Source organism: Eptatretus burgeri, chromosome 17 (genome assembly GCF_056783735.1).
Source record: "Eptatretus burgeri isolate ZD-2024b chromosome 17, Ebu_testis_v1, whole genome shotgun sequence".
NCBI classification, from domain to species: domain Eukaryota; kingdom Metazoa; phylum Chordata; class Myxini; order Myxiniformes; family Myxinidae; genus Eptatretus; species Eptatretus burgeri.
The window spans coordinates 1,628,429-1,645,262 of NC_140977.1; the positions used below are offsets into that span (position 1 = coordinate 1,628,429).

The 16,834-nt window shown below is 39.9% G+C and overlaps 1 protein-coding gene across 7 annotated transcripts in view; it reads left to right on the forward strand.

The window, feature by feature from the left end:
- Window positions 1-16,834, forward strand: part of LOC147009079 (uncharacterized) — a 143,714-nt gene that overhangs the window by 254 nt on the left and 126,626 nt on the right. For 6 of the 7 annotated variants that reach the window (XM_085862698.1, XM_085862706.1, XM_085862708.1 and 3 more), the window contains exons 2-4: window positions 15,189-15,355; window positions 15,434-15,496; window positions 16,270-16,332. In XM_085862698.1, the coding sequence (XP_085718824.1) occupies window positions 15,205-15,355; window positions 15,434-15,496; window positions 16,270-16,332 (277 nt within the window). In that variant the 5' untranslated portion in view covers window positions 15,189-15,204. Of the gene's footprint in view, window positions 1-15,188; window positions 15,356-15,433; window positions 15,497-15,934; window positions 16,006-16,269; window positions 16,333-16,834 lie in introns of those variants that run through there. The other variant, XM_085862699.1, reaches the window with a different exon arrangement.

The following is a 16,834-nucleotide window of genomic DNA, read 5'->3' on the forward strand; positions in this document are numbered from 1 at the left end:
TTACAGTACCTTGCTTTACTGCACTGTATCTTACAGTACCGTGCTTAACTTCACTCTATCTTACAGTACCGTGCTTAACTTCACTCTATCTTACAGTACCGTGCTTAACTTCACTCTACCTTACAGTACCGTGCTTAACTTCACTCTACCTTACAGTACCGTGCTTAACTTCACTCTATCTTACAGTACCGTGCTTAACTTCACTCTATCTTACAGTACCGTGCTTAACTTCACTCTATCTTACAGTACCATGCTTAACTTCACTCTATCTTACAGTACCATGCTTAACTTCACTCTACCTTACAGTACCGTGCTTAACTTCACTCTATCTTACAGTACCGTGCTTAACTTCACTCTATCTTACAGTACCGTGCTTTAGTACACTCTGCCTTACAGTACCTTGCTTTACTGCAATCTATCTTACAGTACCATGCTTAACTTCACTCTACCTTACAGTACCGTGCTTAACTTCACTCTATCTTACAGTACCGTGCTTAACTTCACTCTATCTTACAGTACCGTGCTTAACTTCACTCTATCTTACAGTACCGTGCTTAACTTCACTCTATCTTACAGTACCATGCTTAACTTCACTCTATCTTACAGTACCGTGCTTAACTTCACTCTACCTTACAGTACAGTGCTTAACTTCACTCTACCTTACAGTACAGTGCTTAACTTCACTCTATCTTACAGTACAGTGCTTAACTTCACTCTATCTTACAGTACAGTGCTTAACTTCACTCTATCTTACAGTACAGTGCTTAACTTCACTCTATCTTACAGTACCGTGCTTAACTTCACTCTATCTTACAGTACCGTGCTTAACTTCACTCTATCTTACAGTACCGTGCTTAACTTCACTCTATCTTACAGTACCATGCTTAACTTCACTCTATCTTACAGTACCATGCTTAACTTCACTCTATCTTACAGTACCGTGCTTAACTTCACTCTATCTTACAGTACCATGCTTAACTTCACTCTATCTTACAGTACCGTGCTTAACTTCACTCTATCTTACAGTACCGTGCTTAACTTCACTCTATCTTACAGTACCATGCTTAACTTCACTCTACCTTACAGTACCGTGCTTAACTTCACTCTATCTTACAGTACCGTGCTTAACTTCACTCTACCTTACAGTACCGTGCTTAACTTCACTCTACCTTACAGTACCGTGCTTAACTTCACTCTACCTTACAGTACCGTGCTTAACTTCACTCTATCTTACAGTACCGTGCTTAACTTCACTCTATCTTACAGTACCGTGCTTAACTTCACTCTATCTTACAGTACCGTGCTTAACTTCACTCTATCTTACAGTACCGTGCTTAACTTCACTCTATCTTACAGTACCGTGCTTAACTTCACTCTATCTTACAGTACCGTGCTTAACTTCACTCTATCTTACAGTACCGTGCTTAACTTCACTCTACCTTACAGTACAGTGCTTAACTTCACTCTACCTTACAGTACAGTGCTTAACTTCACTCTATCTTACAGTACAGTGCTTAACTTCACTCTACCTTACAGTACAGTGCTTAACTTCACTCTATCTTACAGTACAGTGCTTAACTTCACTCTATCTTACAGTACCGTGCTTAACTTCACTCTATCTTACAGTACCGTGCTTAACTTCACTCTATCTTACAGTACCATGCTTAACTTCACTCTATCTTACAGTACCATGCTTAACTTCACTCTATCTTACAGTACCGTGCTTAACTTCACTCTATCTTACAGTACCGTGCTTAACTTCACTCTACCTTACAGTACCGTGCTTAACTTCACTCTATCTTACAGTACCGTGCTTAACTTCACTCTACCTTACAGTACCGTGCTTAACTTCACTCTATCTTACAGTACCGTGCTTAACTTCACTCTATCTTACAGTACCATGCTTAACTTCACTCTACCTTACAGTACCGTGCTTAACTTCACTCTATCTTACAGTACCGTGCTTAACTTCACTCTACCTTACAGTACCGTGCTTAACTTCACTCTATCTTACAGTACCGTGCTTAACTTCACTCTACCTTACAGTACCGTGCTTAACTTCACTCTATCTTACAGTACCGTGCTTTAGTACACTCTGCCTTACAGTACCTTGCTTTACTGCAATCTATCTTACAGTACCATGCTTAACTTCACTCTATCTTACAGTACCGTGCTTAACTTCACTCTATCTTACAGTACCATGCTTAACTTCACTCTATCTTACAGTACCATGCTTAACTTCACTCTACCTTACAGTACCGTGCTTAACTTCACTCTATCTTACAGTACCGTGCTTAACTTCACTCTATCTTACAGTACCGTGCTTAACTTCACTCTATCTTACAGTACCGTGCTTTAGTACACTCTGCCTTACAGTACCTTGCTTTACTGCAATCTATCTTACAGTACCATGCTTAACTTCACTCTACCTTACAGTACCGTGCTTAACTTCACTCTATCTTACAGTACCGTGCTTAACTTCACTCTATCTTACAGTACCGTGCTTAACTTCACTCTATCTTACAGTACCATGCTTAACTTCACTCTATCTTACAGTACAGTGCTTAACTTCACTCTACCTTACAGTACAGTGCTTAACTTCACTCTATCTTACAGTACAGTGCTTAACTTCACTCTATCTTACAGTACCGTGCTTAACTTCACTCTATCTTACAGTACCGTGCTTAACTTCACTCTATCTTACAGTACCGTGCTTAACTTCACTCTATCTTACAGTACCGTGCTTAACTTCACTCTATCTTACAGTACAGTGCTTAACTTCACTCTATCTTACAGTACAGTGCTTAACTTCACTCTATCTTACAGTACAGTGCTTAACTTCACTCTATCTTACAGTACAGTGCTTAACTTCACTCTATCTTACAGTACAGTGCTTAACTTCACTCTATCTTACAGTACAGTGCTTAACTTCACTCTATCTTACAGTACAGTGCTTAACTTCACTCTATCTTACAGTACAGTGCTTAACTTCACTCTACCTTACAGTACAGTGCTTAACTTCACTCTATCTTACAGTACCGTGCTTAACTTCACTCTATCTTACAGTACCGTGCTTAACTTCACTCTATCTTACAGTACCGTGCTTAACTTCACTCTATCTTACAGTACCGTGCTTAACTTCACTCTATCTTACAGTACAGTGCTTAACTTCACTCTATCTTACAGTACAGTGCTTAACTTCACTCTATCTTACAGTACAGTGCTTAACTTCACTCTATCTTACAGTACCGTGCTTAACTTCACTCTATCTTACAGTACCGTGCTTAACTTCACTCTATCTTACAGTACCGTGCTTAACTTCACTCTATCTTACAGTACCATGCTTAACTTCACTCTATCTTACAGTACCGTGCTTAACTTCACTCTATCTTACAGTACCATGCTTAACTTCACTCTATCTTACAGTACCATGCTTAACTTCACTCTATCTTACAGTACCGTGCTTAACTTCACTCTATCTTACAGTACCGTGCTTAACTTCACTCTATCTTACAGTACCATGCTTAACTTCACTCTATCTTACAGTACCATGCTTAACTTCACTCTATCTTACAGTACCGTGCTTAACTTCACTCTATCTTACAGTACCGTGCTTAACTTCACTCTATCTTACAGTACCATGCTTAACTTCACTCTACCTTACAGTACCGTGCTTAACTTCACTCTATCTTACAGTACCATGCTTAACTTCACTCTATCTTACAGTACCATGCTTAACTTCACTCTATCTTACAGTACCGTGCTTAACTTCACTCTATCTTACAGTACCGTGCTTAACTTCACTCTATCTTACAGTACCGTGCTTAACTTCACTCTATCTTACAGTACCGTGCTTAACTTCACTCTATCTTACAGTACCGTGCTTAACTTCACTCTATCTTACAGTACCATGCTTAACTTCACTCTATCTTACAGTACCATGCTTAACTTCACTCTATCTTACAGTACAGTGCTTAACTTCACTCTACCTTACAGTACAGTGCTTAACTTCACTCTACCTTACAGTACAGTGCTTAACTTCACTTTATCTTACAGTACCGTGCTTAACTTCACTCTATCTTAGAGTACCGTGCTTAACGCTTAACTTCACTCTATCTTACAGTACCGTGCTTAACTTCACTCTATCTTACAGTACCGTGCTTAACTTCACTCTATCTTACAGTACCGTGCTTAACTTCACTCTATCTTACAGTACCGTGCTTAACTTCACTCTATCTTACAGTACCGTGCTTAACTTCACTCTATCTTACAGTACCGTGCTTAACTTCACTCTATCTTACAGTACCATGCTTAACTTCACTCTATCTTACAGTACCGTGCTTAACTTCACTCTATCTTACAGTACCATGCTTAACTTCACTCTATCTTACAGTACCATGCTTAACTTCACTCTATCTTACAGTACCGTGCTTAACTTCACTCTATCTTACAGTACCATGCTTAACTTCACTCTATCTTACAGTACCGTGCTTAACTTCACTCTACCTTACAGTACAGTGCTTAACTTCACTCTATCTTACAGTACAGTGCTTAACTTCACTCTACCTTACAGTACAGTGCTTAACTTCACTCTATCTTACAGTACAGTGCTTAACTTCACTCTATCTTACAGTACCGTGCTTAACTTCACTCTATCTTACAGTACCGTGCTTAACTTCACTCTATCTTACAGTACCGTGCTTAACTTCACTCTATCTTACAGTACCGTGCTTAACTTCACTCTATCTTACAGTACCATGCTTAACTTCACTCTATCTTACAGTACCGTGCTTAACTTCACTCTATCTTACAGTACCGTGCTTAACTTCACTCTATCTTACAGTACCGTGCTTAACTTCACTCTACCTTACAGTACCGTGCTTAACTTCACTCTACCTTACAGTACCGTGCTTAACTTCACTCTATCTTACAGTACCGTGCTTAACTTCACTCTATCTTACAGTACCGTGCTTAACTTCACTCTATCTTACAGTACCGTGCTTAACTTCACTCTATCTTACAGTACCGTGCTTAACTTCACTCTATCTTACAGTACCGTGCTTAACTTCACTCTATCTTACAGTACCATGCTTAACTTCACTCTACCTTACAGTACCGTGCTTAACTTCACTCTATCTTACAGTACAGTGCTTAACTTCACTCTACCTTACAGTACAGTGCTTAACTTCACTCTATCTTACAGTACAGTGCTTAACTTCACTCTATCTTACAGTACCGTGCTTAACTTCACTCTATCTTACAGTACCGTGCTTAACTTCACTCTATCTTACAGTACCGTGCTTAACTTCACTCTATCTTACAGTACCATGCTTAACTTCACTCTATCTTACAGTACCGTGCTTAACTTCACTCTATCTTACAGTACCGTGCTTAACTTCACTCTATCTTACAGTACCGTGCTTAACTTCACTCTATCTTACAGTACCGTGCTTAACTTCACTCTATCTTACAGTACCGTGCTTAACTTCACTCTATCTTACAGTACCGTGCTTAACTTCACTCTATCTTACAGTACCGTGCTTAACTTCACTCTATCTTACAGTACCGTGCTTAACTTCACTCTACCTTACAGTACCGTGCTTAACTTCACTCTATCTTACAGTACCGTGCTTAACTTCACTCTACCTTACAGTACCGTGCTTAACTTCACTCTATCTTACAGTACCGTGCTTTAGTACACTCTGCCTTACAGTACCTTGCTTTACTGCAATCTATCTTACAGTACCATGCTTAACTTCACTCTATCTTACAGTACCGTGCTTAACTTCACTCTATCTTACAGTACCATGCTTAACTTCACTCTATCTTACAGTACCATGCTTAACTTCACTCTATCTTACAGTACCATGCTTAACTTCACTCTACCTTACAGTACCGTGCTTAACTTCACTCTATCTTACAGTACCGTGCTTAACTTCACTCTATCTTACAGTACCGTGCTTAACTTCACTCTATCTTACAGTACCGTGCTTTAGTACACTCTGCCTTACAGTACCTTGCTTTACTGCAATCTATCTTACAGTACCATGCTTAACTTCACTCTACCTTACAGTACCGTGCTTAACTTCACTCTATCTTACAGTACCGTGCTTAACTTCACTCTATCTTACAGTACCGTGCTTAACTTCACTCTATCTTACAGTACCATGCTTAACTTCACTCTATCTTACAGTACAGTGCTTAACTTCACTCTACCTTACAGTACAGTGCTTAACTTCACTCTATCTTACAGTACAGTGCTTAACTTCACTCTATCTTACAGTACCGTGCTTAACTTCACTCTATCTTACAGTACCGTGCTTAACTTCACTCTATCTTACAGTACCGTGCTTAACTTCACTCTATCTTACAGTACCGTGCTTAACTTCACTCTATCTTACAGTACAGTGCTTAACTTCACTCTATCTTACAGTACCGTGCTTAACTTCACTCTATCTTACAGTACCGTGCTTAACTTCACTCTATCTTACAGTACAGTGCTTAACTTCACTCTATCTTACAGTACAGTGCTTAACTTCACTCTATCTTACAGTACAGTGCTTAACTTCACTCTATCTTACAGTACAGTGCTTAACTTCACTCTATCTTACAGTACAGTGCTTAACTTCACTCTATCTTACAGTACAGTGCTTAACTTCACTCTACCTTACAGTACAGTGCTTAACTTCACTCTATCTTACAGTACCGTGCTTAACTTCACTCTATCTTACAGTACCGTGCTTAACTTCACTCTATCTTACAGTACCGTGCTTAACTTCACTCTATCTTACAGTACCGTGCTTAACTTCACTCTATCTTACAGTACAGTGCTTAACTTCACTCTATCTTACAGTACAGTGCTTAACTTCACTCTATCTTACAGTACAGTGCTTAACTTCACTCTATCTTACAGTACCGTGCTTAACTTCACTCTATCTTACAGTACCGTGCTTAACTTCACTCTATCTTACAGTACCATGCTTAACTTCACTCTATCTTACAGTACCATGCTTAACTTCACTCTATCTTACAGTACCATGCTTAACTTCACTCTATCTTACAGTACCGTGCTTAACTTCACTCTATCTTACAGTACCGTGCTTAACTTCACTCTATCTTACAGTACCATGCTTAACTTCACTCTATCTTACAGTACCATGCTTAACTTCACTCTATCTTACAGTACCGTGCTTAACTTCACTCTATCTTACAGTACCGTGCTTAACTTCACTCTATCTTACAGTACCATGCTTAACTTCACTCTACCTTACAGTACCGTGCTTAACTTCACTCTATCTTACAGTACCATGCTTAACTTCACTCTATCTTACAGTACCATGCTTAACTTCACTCTATCTTACAGTACCGTGCTTAACTTCACTCTATCTTACAGTACCGTGCTTAACTTCACTCTATCTTACAGTACCGTGCTTAACTTCACTCTATCTTACAGTACCGTGCTTAACTTCACTCTATCTTACAGTACCGTGCTTAACTTCACTCTATCTTACAGTACCATGCTTAACTTCACTCTATCTTACAGTACCATGCTTAACTTCACTCTATCTTACAGTACAGTGCTTAACTTCACTCTACCTTACAGTACAGTGCTTAACTTCACTCTACCTTACAGTACAGTGCTTAACTTCACTCTACCTTACAGTACAGTGCTTAACTTCACTCTATCTTACAGTACCGTGCTTAACTTCACTCTATCTTACAGTACCGTGCTTAACTTCACTCTATCTTACAGTACCGTGCTTAACTTCACTCTATCTTACAGTACCGTGCTTAACTTCACTCTATCTTACAGTACCATGCTTAACTTCACTCTATCTTACAGTACCGTGCTTAACTTCACTCTATCTTACAGTACCATGCTTAACTTCACTCTATCTTACAGTACCATGCTTAACTTCACTCTATCTTACAGTACCGTGCTTAACTTCACTCTACCTTACAGTACAGTGCTTAACTTCACTCTACCTTACAGTACAGTGCTTAACTTCACTCTATCTTACAGTACCGTGCTTAACTTCACTCTATCTTACAGTACCGTGCTTAACTTCACTCTATCTTACAGTACCGTGCTTAACTTCACTCTATCTTACAGTACCATGCTTAACTTCACTCTACCTTACAGTACCATGCTGAACTTCACTCTATCTTACAGTACCATGCTTAACTTCACTCTATCTTACAGTACCGTGCTTAACTTCACTCTATCTTACAGTACAGTGCTTAACTTCACTCTACCTTACAGTACAGTGCTTAACTTCACTCTACCTTACAGTACAGTGCTTAACTTCACTCTATCTTACAGTACCGTGCTTAACTTCACTCTATCTTACAGTACCGTGCTTAACTTCACTCTATCTTACAGTACCGTGCTTAACTTCACTCTATCTTACAGTACCGTGCTTAACTTCACTCTATCTTACAGTACCGTGCTTAACTTCACTCTATCTTACAGTACCATCCTTAACTTCACTCTATCTTACAGTACTGTGCTTAACTTCACTCTATCTTACAGTACCATGCTTAACTTCACTCTATCTTACAGTACAGTGCTTAACTTCACTCTACCTTACAGTACAGTGCTTAACTTCACTCTATCTTACAGTACCGTGCTTAACTTCACTCTATCTTACAGTACCATGCTTAACTTCACTCTATCTTACAGTACCGTGCTTTAGTACACTCTGCCTTACAGTACCATGCTTAACTTCACTCTATCTTACAGTACCGTGCTTAACTTCACTCTATCTTACAGTACCATGCTTAACTTCACTCTACCTTACAGTACAGTGCTTAACTTCACTCTACCTTACAGTACAGTGCTTAACTTCACTCTATCTTACAGTACCGTGCTTAACTTCACTCTATCTTACAGTACCATGCTTAACTTCACTCTATCTTACAGTACCGTGCTTTAGTACACTCTGACTTACAGTACCTTGCTTTCCTGCAATCTATCTTACAGTACCGTGCTTAACTTCACTCTATCTTACAGTACCGTGCTTAACTTCACTCTATCTTACAGTACCGTGCTTAACTTCACTCTATCTTACAGTACCATGCTTAACTTCACTCTATCTTACAGTACCGTGCTTTAGTACACTCTGCCTTACAGTACCTTGCTTTACTGCAATCTATCTTACAGTACCATGCTTAACTTCACTCTATCTTACAGTACCGTGCTTAACTTCACTCTATCTTACAGTACCATGCTTAACTTCACTCTACCTTACAGTACCGTGCTTAACTTCACTCTATCTTACAGTACCATGCTTAACTTCACTCTATCTTACAGTACCGTGCTTAACTTCACTCTATCTTACAGTACAGTGCTTAACTTCACTCTATCTTACAGTACCATGCTTAACTTCACTCTATCTTACAGTACCGTGCTTAACTTCACTCTACCTTACAGTACAGTGCTTAACTTCACTCTATCTTACAGTACCGTGCTTTAGTACACTCTGCCTTACAGTACCTTGCTTTCCTGCAATCTATCTTGCAGTACCGTGCTTAACTTCACTCTATCTTACAGTACCGTGCTTAACTTCACTCTATCTTACAGTACCGTGCTTAACTTCACTCTATCTTACAGTACCGTGCTTAACTTCACTCTATCTTACAGTACCGTGCTTAACTTCACTCTATCTTACAGTACCGTGCTTAACTTCACTCTATCTTACAGTACCGTGCTTAACTTCACTCTATCTTACAGTACCGTGCTTAACTTCACTCTACCTTACAGTACCGTGCTTAACTTCACTCTATCTTACAGTACCGTGCTTAACTTCACTCTACCTTACAGTACAGTGCTTAACTTCACTCTACCTTACAGTACTGTGCTTAACTTCACTCTATCTTACAGTACCGTGCTTAACTTCACTCTACCTTACAGTACCATGCTTAACTTCACTCTACCTTACAGTACCGTGCTTAACTTCACTCTACCTTACAGTACAGTGCTTAACTTCACTCTACCTTACAGTACAGTGCTTAACTTCACTCTATCTTACAGTACCGTGCTTAACTTCACTCTATCTTACAGTACCATGCTTAACTTCACTCTATCTTACAGTACCGTGCTTAACTTCACTCTATCTTACAGTACCGTGCTTAACTTCACTCTATCTTACAGTACCGTGCTTAACTTCACTCTATCTTACAGTACCGTGCTTAACTTCACTCTATCTTACAGTACCGTGCTTAACTTCACTCTATCTTACAGTACCGTGCTTAACTTCACTCTATCTTACAGTACCGTGCTTAACTTCACTCTATCTTACAGTACCGTGCTTAACTTCACTCTATCTTACAGTACCGTGCTTAACTTCACTCTATCTTACAGTACCATGCTTAACTTCACTCTATCTTACAGTACCGTGCTTAACTTCACTCTATCTTACAGTACCGTGCTTAACTTCACTCTATCTTACAGTACCGTGCTTAACTTCACTCTATCTTACAGTACCGTGCTTAACTTCACTCTATCTTACAGTACCGTGCTTAACTTCACTCTATCTTACAGTACCGTGCTTAACTTCACTCTATCTTACAGTACCGTGCTTAACTTCACTCTATCTTACAGTACCGTGCTTAACTTCACTCTATCTTACAGTACCGTGCTTAACTTCACTCTATCTTACAGTACCGTGCTTAACTTCACTCTATCTTACAGTACCGTGCTTAACTTCACTCTATCTTACAGTACCATGCTTAACTTCACTCTATCTTACAGTACCATGCTTAACTTCACTCTATCTTACAGTACCGTGCTTAACTTCACTCTACCTTACAGTACAGTGCTTAACTTCACTCTACCTTACAGTACAGTGCTTAACTTCACTCTATCTTACAGTACCGTGCTTAACTTCACTCTATCTTACAGTACCGTGCTTAACTTCACTCTATCTTACAGTACCGTGCTTAACTTCACTCTATCTTACAGTACCGTGCTTAACTTCACTCTATCTTACAGTACCGTGCTTAACTTCACTCTATCTTACAGTACCGTGCTTAACTTCACTCTATCTTACAGTACCGTGCTTAACTTCACTCTACCTTACAGTACCGTGCTTAACTTCACTCTACCTTACAGTACAGTGCTTAACTTCACTCTACCTTACAGTACAGTGCTTAACTTCACTCTATCTTACAGTACCGTGCTTAACTTCACTCTATCTTACAGTACCGTGCTTAACTTCACTCTATCTTACAGTACCGTGCTTAACTTCACTCTATCTTACAGTACCATGCTTAACTTCACTCTATCTTACAGTACCATGCTTAACTTCACTCTATCTTACAGTACCGTGCTTAACTTCACTCTATCTTACAGTACCGTGCTTAACTTCACTCTATCTTACAGTACCGTGCTTAACTTCACTCTATCTTACAGTACCGTGCTTAACTTCACTCTATCTTACAGTACCGTGCTTAACTTCACTCTATCTTACAGTACCATGCTTAACTTCACTCTATCTTACAGTACCGTGCTTAACTTCACTCTATCTTACAGTACCATGCTTAACTTCACTCTATCTTACAGTACAGTGCTTAACTTCACTCTACCTTACAGTACAGTGCTTAACTTCACTCTATCTTACAGTACCGTGCTTAACTTCACTCTATCTTACAGTACCATGCTTAACTTCACTCTACCTTACAGTACAGTGCTTAACTTCACTCTATCTTACAGTACAGTGCTTAACTTCACTCTATCTTACAGTACCGTGCTTAACTTCACTCTATCTTACAGTACCATGCTTAACTTCACTCTATCTTACAGTACCGTGCTTAACTTCACTCTATCTTACAGTACCGTGCTTAACTTCACTCTATCTTACAGTACCGTGCTTAACTTCACTCTATCTTACAGTACCGTGCTTAACTTCACTCTATCTTACAGTACCGTGCTTAACTTCACTCTATCTTACAGTACCATGCTTAACTTCACTCTATCTTACAGTACCATGCTTAACTTGCTTACAACTCATCTTACAGTACCGTGCTTAACTTCTATCTTACAGTACCGTGCTTAACTTCACTCTATCTTACAGTACCGTGCTTAACTTCACTCTATCTTACAGTACCGTGCTTAACTTCACTCTACCTTACAGTACCGTGCTTAACTTCACTCTATCTTACAGTACCGTGCTTAACTTCACTCTACCTTACAGTACCGTGCTTAACTTCACTCTATCTTACAGTACCGTGCTTAACTTCACTCTATCTTACAGTACCGTGCTTAACTTCACTCTATCTTACAGTACCGTGCTTAACTTCACTCTATCTTACAGTACCGTGCTTTAGTACACTCTGCCTTACAGTACCATGCTTAACTTCACTCTATCTTACAGTACCGTGCTTAACTTCACTCTATCTTACAGTACCATGCTTAACTTCACTCTACCTTACAGTACAGTGCTTAACTTCACTCTACCTTACAGTACAGTGCTTAACTTCACTCTATCTTACAGTACCGTGCTTAACTTCACTCTATCTTACAGTACCATGCTTAACTTCACTCTATCTTACAGTACCATGCTTAACTTCACTCTACCTTACAGTACCGTGCTTAACTTCACTCTATCTTACTTCACTCTACCTTACAGTACCGTGCTTAACTTCACTCTATCTTACAGTACCGTGCTTAACTTCACTCTATCTTACAGTACCATGCTTAACTTCACTCTATCTTACAGTACCGTGCTTAACTTCACTCTATCTTACAGTACCGTGCTTAGCTTCACTCTATCTTACAGTACCGTGCTTTAGTACACTCTGCCTTACAGTACCTTGCTTTACTGCAATCTATCTTACAGTACCATGCTTAACTTCACTCTACCTTACAGTACAGTACTTAACTTCACTCTACCTTACAGTACCGTGCTTAACTTCACTCTACCTTACAGTACAGTGCTTAACTTCACTCTATCTTACAGTACCGTGCTTAACTTCACTCTATCTTACAGTACCGTGCTTAGCTTCACTCTATCTTACAGTACCGTGCTTTAGTACACTCTGCCTTACAGTACCTTGCTTTACTGCAATCTATCTTACAGTACCATGCTTAACTTCACTCTATCTTACAGTACCGTGCTTAACTTCACTCTATCTTACAGTACCGTGCTTAACTTCACTCTATCTTACAGTACCGTGCTTAACTTCACTCTATCTTACAGTACCGTGCTTAACTTCACTCTATCTTACAGTACCGTGCTTAACTTCACTCTATCTTACAGTACCGTGCTTAACTTCACTCTATCTTACAGTACCATGCTTAACTTCACTCTATCTTACAGTACCGTGCTTAACTTCACTCTATCTTACAGTACCGTGCTTAACTTCACTCTATCTTACAGTACCGTGCTTAACTTCACTCTATCTTACAGTACCGTGCTTAACTTCACTCTATCTTACAGTACCGTGCTTAACTTCACTCTATCTTACAGTACAGTGCTTAACTTCACTCTATCTTACAGTACCGTGCTTAACTTCACTCTATCTTACAGTACCGTGCTTAACTTCACTCTATCTTACAGTACCATGCTTAACTTCACTCTATCTTACAGTACCGTGCTTAACTTCACTCTACCTTACAGTACAGTGCTTAACTTCACTCTATCTTACAGTACCGTGCTTAACTTCACTCTATCTTACAGTACCGTGCTTTAGTACACTCTGCCTTACAGTACCTTGCTTTCCTGCAATCTATCTTGCAGTACCGTGCTTAACTTCACTCTATCTTACAGTACCGTGCTTAACTTCACTCTATCTTACAGTACCGTGCTTAACTTCACTCTATCTTACAGTACCGTGCTTAGCTTCACTCTATCTTACAGTACCGTGCTTAACTTCACTCTATCTTACAGTACCGTGCTTAACTTCACTCTATCTTACAGTACCGTGCTTAACTTCACTCTACCTTACAGTACAGTGCTTAACTTCACTCTATCTTACAGTACCGTGCTTAACTTCACTCTACCTTACAGTACCGTGCTTAACTTCACTCTATCTTACAGTACCGTGCTTAACTTCACTCTACCTTACAGTACAGTGCTTAACTTCACTCTACCTTACAGTACCGTGCTTAACTTCACTCTATCTTACAGTACCATGCTTAACTTCACTCTACCTTACAGTACAGTGCTTAACTTCACTCTACCTTACAGTACAGTGCTTAACTTCACTCTACCTTACAGTACAGTGCTTAACTTCACTCTATCTTACAGTACCGTGCTTAACTTCACTCTATCTTACAGTACCATGCTTAACTTCACTCTATCTTACAGTACCGTGCTTAACTTCACTCTATCTTACAGTACCGTGCTTAACTTCACTCTACCTTACAGTACCGTGCTTAACTTCACTCTACCTTACAGTACCGTGCTTAACTTCACTCTACCTTACAGTACCGTGCTTAACTTCACTCTACCTTACAGTACCGTGCTTAACTTCACTCTACCTTACAGTACCGTGCTTAACTTCACTCTACCTTACAGTACCGTGCTTAACTTCACTCTACCTTACAGTACCGTGCTTAACTTCACTCTATCTTACAGTACCATGCTTAACTTCACTCTACCTTACAGTACCGTGCTTAACTTCACTCTATCTTACAGTACCATGCTTTACGACACTGCAGTACTTTACTACATGCTACCTTACAGTACTGTACTACTGCACTCTACCTTACAGTACCGAGCTTTAGTACACTCTGCCTTACAGTACCTAGCTTTAGTACACAGTACCGAGCTTTACTACGCTCTACCTTACAGTACCGTGCTTTACTGCACTCTACCTTACAGTACCGTGCTTAACTTCACTCTTTCTTACAGTACCATGCTTTACGACACTGCAGTACTTTACTACATGCTACCTTGCAGTACTGTACTACTGCACTCTACCTTACAGTACCGAGCTTTAGTACACTCTGCCTTACAGTACCTAGCTTTAGTACACAGTACCGTGCTTTACTACACAACACTACAGTACAGTACTTTACTACACTACAGTACTTTACTACTGCACGCTGCCTTAAAGTACCACACTACCACACTTTACCTTGCAGGACCGCACGAATACACAATGTCAAACAGTACCGTGCTACTGCCATACAGTACCGTACTACTACCTTATATCTTACAATACCACTACCCTCGACCTTCCAGTCCCCTCCAGTGCACCATGAACCGAGATCTCTCCGGTGAAGATCACAGAGCGAACCCCCCGGGATCCACGATCGGTTCCCATGGAGGAAACTCGCTCGTTCCTGGAGGTTCTCCCACAGACCGCGGGTCCAGGGTCGGTCCACCCGAGGATGAGGAGTCGGGACCCGGTACGTGCCGTTCTCTCCGCACCGTCACGTTCTGGTGGTTCCTGAAAGTTTAGTTTTAATGGATTGTTTTTGTTTCAGGTTTTATTATGAAGGTGAAGGTGAAGTCCGAGTTTGTCGATGATTCGTTCCCTCAACATGAAGGTTTGAACCACAAATATATTCTACTTGTAAGTTACAAACAAGGATGTCTGATTGAAATGGGGATTGTTTTTTTAAGACATTCTCTTTGCCTTCCTCAATAGTGTGGGATCTTTAACACCCCAAATAGAACACAAGTAGATGAGATAGCCTCCTTCATGTTCTCATCATTGATGGAATGTTCTGGGTGTGAATCACCAGGACGGCAGTTTGTAGTCGGGTCGAGAATCAAATCCACACGAGACATCTTGAACTCTCGTTCACTCCTTGTGATCTTTCATGTCATTACAAACATTCTCGAACACACAGTGTAGTTTGGGATAACTTATTAAATAATAAACTGTTAATATGTTGTCTCCAACACTGAAAGTGAAGGAGGTTATATTTTCACCCCTTTCTGTTTGTTTGTTTGTTTGTTTGTGTGCTGGATATCTCAAAAAGTTGTGGACGCATTCGGATGAAACTTGGTGGACACGTTGGGTGTGTGACAAGGAAGAATTGCTTCAATTTCGGTAAAGATAATCTGAATCCGATAATTTTTTTTCAAAGTGATTCTTCACCATCGAGAGATGGGGCTCAAAAACAAGATAAACCACGATATCTCAAAAATGTATTGAGCCCAATATGTTCTTTTGGATCAGGCATGACAGGGCGGAGGTATGCGCTCTACCGAGTGCCCTTCTGGTTTCACTTATTTCAGTGAAATGTATCATGGGAGATGTTTTTATTCAGAAATGTGAATGGAAGTTTTGTTTGAATTGATTGTTATTCTTCAGATTTTGTGATGAAAGTGGAGGTGAAATCAGAGTTTGTCGACGATTCATCATCTGCGGACAAAGGTCTGAACCACAACATCATGCTCATTATAGTTTCAATGATTAATATTGTTGTGATTATGGTAATGGACTCCCGGAAGTTGTATCCAGCACATAAGGGATTCCCTCGTTAGATGTTCAATCCATAAATGTTCTAAGTCAGGTACATTCCCTTCGTATAAGGGATGGGGGGAAATGCGTTGACTATGAGCATGTTCCATCCCCATTGTGATTTCCCATATTCCAAAGATTTCCCTCTTTCAATCCATCCATCTGTCTATATCCCTCAACCTCTCAAACCCAGTACATTCCTGTAAACCTTCTGTTTAAATCCATTTCTAATACTTTGCATCATTGATCCTTTCAAAGCCTTTTTCCATCCTATTTCCACACCAACACCACAACTACACGGACACGGAGATATCCAATGCTCTACCCATGGTTTCACTTGGCCATACTTCATCAGTAAATAAGGGTGATACATTGAGGTAACTCTATCACCTGTAGGTAATGCATTGCTGGGTGT